Below are 6,570 nucleotides of genomic sequence, written 5' to 3' on the forward strand. Positions count from 1 at the left end.
CTGTTTTTATTTACAGTTTACACAGTGTCCCAACTTTTTTTGGAACCGGGTGTGTCTGTACAGTATATTACTCTCCTCAAAACTACTAATAACACTTACACGCTCACGACACTGCACGAAATGACAGCAAGATAAACTATCTTTCATCTAATAAAAGTGATCGAACATTTCCTTTTAAAAGATGTGAAAAGACAAATATGAGATTATTAAACCGAACTCTAGACATATTTTATGATTTTCAAGCTTTACATTTTCTTTTCAGCAGGTCTATCAAAAGGGAAAACAACTATGAAAAATCTTTTAAAAATCGCTAATTTAAAGCATTTTTTTTTTTTAAAAGAAAAGGGCTTTAATAGAATTTTGAAAATTCTTAAAACTTTTACTCTTACTGGTGTCCTGAAGAGGAGTGAAAAAATATTAGAAATAAAAGGAAATACAATTCCAAAAATGAACTGAACTATTAGTTAAATATACACATTCATAAAGAAATCATATAAAAACAATTTAGAAAAATAATAACACAAGAAGGCAACTTCATTTAAAAATAAAAAATGAGGACTTTCCTTCATGAGCAGCAAAATCATCCAGAATACACTCACCGTCTCTGAACACACACCACAAAAGGGAAGGAGTTTTATTTGTTATTCAGGTTTTCCCATAGTTTTAAGATTAAACACAAAATAAAATAAAAAATTTCCATTTCATCCAAGTAACGAGTTTCTGGAAGAGATTCTCGACATGACATGAATATAAAACTGAAATGATAAAAACATAAAAAGAGGAAAGATTACAGAAGGAGTGTGTTACTTTAGTGGCAATCAACAGTGTAATTAAAGTGTGTGCGTGTGTGTTACTCGTCGGGTTTCCTCTTGGGTTTTTTGGGATTGCGTGAACGGCTCTTGGCTTTACACAGAGGACAGATCGGGGCGTTCCGGTGGATCTGCTGATGACACGACAGACACGCCTACACACACACACACACACACACACACAGAGTTCATTTAGTTGACTAAAATCTAGGATTTATACTCAGAATGTCACCAAAAGAAATGAGACAAAAATGTCAGCATGCACTCTGCCCTCTTCCACATGCACGAGCTCACAGATGCCTCTGATTGGCTCGTGTCGCTGTGACTGACAGGAAACACAGAGTCAAAGAGAGCCGTGCCTTGATCATTATTCTGTAATATAATATGTGTTCTGTGTCTCTGTGGTGTCTGTAATATAATCCTCACTCACTCGAACTCGCGGGTCACTGGACGACACAAAAATAAAAATCACTGAAATGAAATTTATCGCTGTAAAAATATGAAGCGTAAAACTAAAAGAAACAGAAGCAGAAACACTTTAACAATGCTGTATGTCGATTCGGACAAAGATCTAACAGTCTGATATTAATGTTGATGCTAAAATAATAATATGGCTGAAACTATCACGCGATACTCTCAGAAGACTGAAACTAAACCCAACCTGACGACTCTGGAACAAAATGGCTGACGAGGACTCCATTTCCCAGCAGCCTCGTAAATCACACGACCCGTACCCACTCACACCGGTCCCGCTTCACTCGTACCTTCATGGGTGGCGGTTGTTGTCGGAACGTTGTTGCCGGTTGTCTTGAGTCTTGTTTCCTCGCCGCCTGAAGCTGTTGGGCTGCTGCTGTCACCGCTGCTAAGGACTCTGGGATTGGAAGCTCCAGAGGTTCAGTCTGCCACTCAGCTTTCTGCTTATCAAAGTAACTACACACACACACACACACACACACACAGTGCTGATTAGCTGCTGATTGGAGAAGATATGAGGTTTACTCTTTCAGAGAAACAGACTGTGTGTGTGAGAAAGAGAGAGAGAGACTGACTTGAGGGACAGCCGCTCCTCCTCCCGGCTGAGTTCCGGAAGTTTCCGCAGGCCGAGCGCCGCTCTCAGGGTATCAACGTGCTCCTTCAGCGGTTTGTATTCATCATGCAGTCTCCGAGTCGACTCCAGCAGCTTGTTCAGATCACACTCCGACTGTTTTATCGTGTTCTCCATCTCACACACACACACACACACACACACACACACACACACACACACACACACACACACTCAGTTACACCCTGAAACCACACAAGCCGACAACTCATACAGTACAAACCTTATCCACGCTCTAGCACGCTCTTACATTACTCAGTTTTCTCTCAAAAAAAGAGAGAAAAAGAATTCCAAATCTTTCCAGAATTCCAGACTTTTTCCTCCCAGTTGTTTGTTCAGATTTTCCAGACTTTCATTTTCACGTTTAATTTTGTTGACTTTTTTTTTTTACGTGATGGAAAATCAGGAAGCTCGGTGTCTTCAATCTGTATCGTTACTGTGATATTATTCAACAATGTGTAATTTACTTTCACAGACTTTTCCCAAAATGCTTCCAAAATTTTCCGACATTTCCAGGTCTGTAAAACTAGCATCAAACTTGAATGGAAAGGAGGTCAGGTAAGGTCAGGCAGATGATGATGCTTTTACAACACTAGGAATGTGACGTGAGTGTTAATGGGACAGCGATTTGGGTGACTTCACACACTCAGAATTCATCCGGAATTCTGTCAGTGGCGTTCCATAAAGACTCTTGATGTAAAAGTTGGATGAATTCGCATTCTCGCCTCCTGCATTCTTTCAAACAGGTTTTGGATCTGTGTGTGTGTGTGTGTGTGTACCACGTTGATGTCGGCGTGGATGAGGCGGAGCTCCTCGACGTGCGCCATCTTCTCCTGCAGCAGCAGCTCCATTTCCTGTTTGTACTCTCGCAGGTGTTTTTCCTCACATTCCAGCGTTGCAAACTCGGAGCGGAGACGCGCCTTCAGCTTCTCCATCTGCACCATCTTATTCCTGCTCACACACACGGCAGAGTCACGGCATCTATCCGTCTATATACGGCAGAGTGCAAAAGTTTGTACACCCTCATTTATCTCAATGCAACACGCTGTATTTTTTATCCGTTTACAGTAACACTTCATATTTCTGGGGAAAAAAAACAAGTTCCTGCTGTTCTCACGTACATTATCGGAGCTACAAACAGTCGTTCCATCACCAGACTCTCTTTTTAGTCTCTCTTGCAGTTAATAAAATGTAAATAAATGCAGCTTTTTTCCCCTGTCTCTCCTGAAGATGTCAGAAAATGTCAAGTTACAGCTTCACCTCTGACTGACACTGGAGTCTCCTTCCAGAAATGCGAAATAAATGTCTTCTTAACACGTCAGTTTATTATTATTATTATTATTATTATTATTATTATTATTATTATAAGTGGAGCGGTCGCTGGACACGCCCCTGTTAGTGAGCTGTTACTAAGGAAACGATCACATGATGAGTTCATGAGCATTAAAAAGTGCCTCAGTGTAATAAATGTGTAATAAGCATCAGTAATAAACACCAGGCTGATGTCCAGCCCTAATAAACTCATCACAGGTGAATTATCGTTTATTTCAACCCGAAAACTGTTTATTAAAATGATGGAGATTTGTTATCAACATTAAACACGTAAACAATCGATTTTTTTAAAAAAATTCATAATAAATGAATGTATGAGGAGTGAAATAGCGGCTCGGACCGGATGTTCAGCTCATAAACAATAGCTAAAGCTAACGGCTTCCTGTTCCTGACAGAAACTCACCGGATCTCTTTAATGTTCTCCAGCTTGCTCAGGAGCTCCTGCTCGTCCGCCATCTTGACTTTCAGGATCTTTTGTTTTGTTTGTTTTGCGAATTTAAAGCGTTTCTGTGGTTCTCCAGCGCCGAGGAGGTCCAGCTGTGGACTACAGGAACCACAGCTTTTACACTCAATATCCCATGAAGCTTTGCGAACGCGGAAACGGAAGTGCTTAAGGCAGCGAGAACCGGAAAAGCTTTAATAACTCCATCTCCCAGAATTCCTAACGACTATTTTTTTTAAAGAGACAGAACCACTGAGCCCCAACAGCGATTACCTTTTTATTTTAAAGTAAAAACTGGACATTTAACACAGGAAACTGGAAAAATGGGCGAGTGTAAGGATCCGAGTGACTCTGATAAGGGCTAAATAGTGATGGTGAGATGTCTGGGTCTGAGCATCTCCAAAATGGCACATTTTGTGAGGTGTTGTAGTTGTTAGTACCGAACAAAAGTCGTCCAATAAACTGAAAACTGCTGAAAAAATTCATGCTGACACCGTTCTGTTTTATCCAGCATTCAGTTTTTCAGCAGTTTGTGCTACAGGAGCTCTTCTGTGGGACCGGGCTTGCCTTTGTGCTCCATCTGAATCAATGAACCTTGGACACTCATGACCCTGTCACCGGTTCACCGGTTGTCCTTTGGATCCTTGGACCATTTTTGTTCAGTACTAACCACTGCATACCAGGAACGCCTCACAAGATGGGCCATTTTGGAGATGTTCAGTCCCAGTCATCTCAACATCGCAATTTCTCAAAGTCGCTCAGATCCTTACACTCGCCCATTCTTCCTGCTTCCAACACATCAACTTCAGGAACTGACTGTTCTCTTTCTTGCTGCCTGATAAACTCCACCCCTCGATAGGTGCCACTGTAATAGCATCATCAATGAGATTCACTTCTTCACCTGTCAGTCGCTTTAATATTATAGCTGATCAGTGTGTGTGTATATAAAATTCACCAGCTGGGAGGTCTGTATCGTGAAATACCATGACCGAGGCCTCTGGGCCGAGGTCACGGTATTTCACGATACGGACCAACCTTAAGCTGGTAAAATATATATATAAATACTGTATATATGTGTATGTATATATATATATATATATATATATATATATATATATATATATATATATATATATATATATATATATATATATATATATATATATATATATATATATATATATATATAATATTTTTTTCTTTACCAAAATTCTAACCAAATTCTAACAGAAAATGAGAGTGCCCGAAAGGCAAACCATATTTAGAACAAACCTGCTACAAGACATGAACGAGGATGGCTCGTACACCTCACCATTTTTCTTTGTTGCGGACATGAAAAAGTTGCACAGCAACATGTTTAGTTCTTCGCCAGGTATGTCTTCCACCTTTCGACCTTCATTTAGGTTTTGACAGAACTTCCTAAAGACATTGAAATTGTAGGTCGTCTTTTTTGTTGTATTTTCTGCCCTTTGCTCCTCAATAAACTGCTGGATTTGCTTGGCGTTAGCAACAGTTACAGGTTTTCAGCTTTCTCCTGAAATGTTTTCTTTTATTTCGTCTTCATCAGGGTAGTAAAACTCGCTTTCACTGTGAACACTGTCATTATCGCTATCCATGCTGTAAAATTAATGCTATTATACTGAGAAATGCGAAAATAAATGTTAACAAAAAATTGGAACTATGTTTGTTGTTGGGCGGCACGGTGGTGTAGTGGTTAGCGCTGTCGCCTCACAGCAAGAAGGTCCTGGGTTCGAGCCCCGTGGCCGGCGAGGGCCTTTCTGTGCGGAGTTTGCATGTTCTCCCCGTGTCCGCGTGGGTTTCCTCCGGGTGCTCCGGTTTCCCCCACAGTCCAAAGACATGCAGGTTAGGTTAACTGGTGACTCTAAATTGACCGTAGGTGTGAATGTGAGTGTGAATGGTTGTCTGTGTCTATGTGTCAGCCCTGTGATGACCTGGCGACTTGTCCAGGGTGTACCCCGCCTTTCGCCCGTAGTCAGCTGGGATAGGCTCCAGCTTGCCTGCGACCCTGTAGAACAGGATAAAGCGGCTACAGATAATGAGATGAGATGAGATGTTTGTTGTTGTTGTGAATGACCAGTCGCCAAAGGTCCGTAACCGGGGTCTGGATCGTAGGATTCCGGACCGCTCATGAGCCAGTCAGAGCACACGATTTGATGGAAACCGGATTGCGAAAAAATAAATACTTTAATGATCCTTTGCAGGAAATTAGATTGTTCCAGCAGCAAAGACACAAACATTTTAACAATCAGTCCCCCCGCCCCCGCCCCCCCACACACAGAGTCCATATTACGTAAACAGACATATTCAAAGATTCAAAGATTCAAAGATTTTTTTATGGTCAATTCACTACATATCCAGGACATATAGGAGAATCAAAATGCCGTTTCTCTCTCACCTTACTTGTAAAAACAGATAAAAAACATTTATATGAAGAAAAACAATATATATAAATATTTATGAATATAGATAATATAGGTAAAAATACACTCTAAAATCAAACAATGTACAAATAGCGGTAGTGCAAATACAGTACAATATCTGTAACGGAGAAGGTGCTAGAAGAGTAATATTGCTATCAACAATGAGCATAAAAGTGCTGGCAGGGTATCTAAGTCTAAAACAATGGCAAAAATAAATAGAGGGTTTAAAAACTAAAGCTAAGAGCATGTGGATAAAAGGACAGAAGCAGTTATTGCACATTAAACAGTCTGATAGCAGTCAGCAGTGGTTAGCACGGTTGCCTCACAACAAGAAGGTTCTGGGTTCGCAGCTGGCGAGGGCCTTTCTGTGTGGAGTTTACATGTTCTCGCCGTGTCTGTGTGGGGTTGCTCTGGTTTCCCTGACATGTGGTTAGGTTAATA

At 40.8% G+C, this 6,570-nt stretch overlaps 1 protein-coding gene across 2 annotated transcripts; it reads right to left on the reverse strand.

Annotated features, from left to right (window-relative positions):
* Nucleotides 1–368: 368 nt before the first annotated feature.
* Nucleotides 369–3,819, reverse strand: zc4h2 (zinc finger, C4H2 domain containing). Of its 2 annotated transcripts, none has more exons than XM_060913183.1 (5): nt 3,650–3,819; nt 2,694–2,865; nt 1,859–2,010; nt 1,574–1,739; nt 369–964 (listed from the first exon to the last, which is right to left on the reverse strand). In XM_060913183.1, exons 1-5 carry the CDS (start codon nt 3,700–3,702, stop codon nt 851–853), a joined length of 657 nt encoding a protein of 218 aa, XP_060769166.1. In that variant the 5' UTR covers nt 3,703–3,819; the 3' UTR covers nt 369–850. The 2 variants fall into 2 exon arrangements, with proteins under 2 accessions (XP_060769166.1, XP_060769165.1); XM_060913182.1 differs by having other exon boundaries at nt 371–964; nt 1,859–2,031.
* Between the last annotated feature and the right edge of the window lie 2,751 nt (nt 3,820–6,570).

This window comes from Neoarius graeffei, chromosome 28 (genome assembly GCF_027579695.1).
Source record: "Neoarius graeffei isolate fNeoGra1 chromosome 28, fNeoGra1.pri, whole genome shotgun sequence".
Classification (NCBI taxonomy): Eukaryota; Metazoa; Chordata; class Actinopteri; order Siluriformes; family Ariidae; genus Neoarius; species Neoarius graeffei.

Bases quoted from the DNA above. Each gene is read 5' to 3' on its own strand.
- zc4h2 (XM_060913182.1), bottom strand. From the start codon at position 3,702: ATGGCGGACGAGCAGGAGCTCCTGAGCAAGCTGGAGAACATTAAAGAG. The intron at 1,740-1,858 runs GTCAGTCTCTCT...GTGTGTGTGTAG, and splicing joins GAGGAGCGGCTGTCCCTCAA to TTACTTTGATAAGCAGAAAG. The intron at 965-1,573 runs GTACGAGTGAAG...GTGTGTGTGTAG, and splicing joins AACAACCGCCACCCATGAAG to GCGTGTCTGTCGTGTCATCA.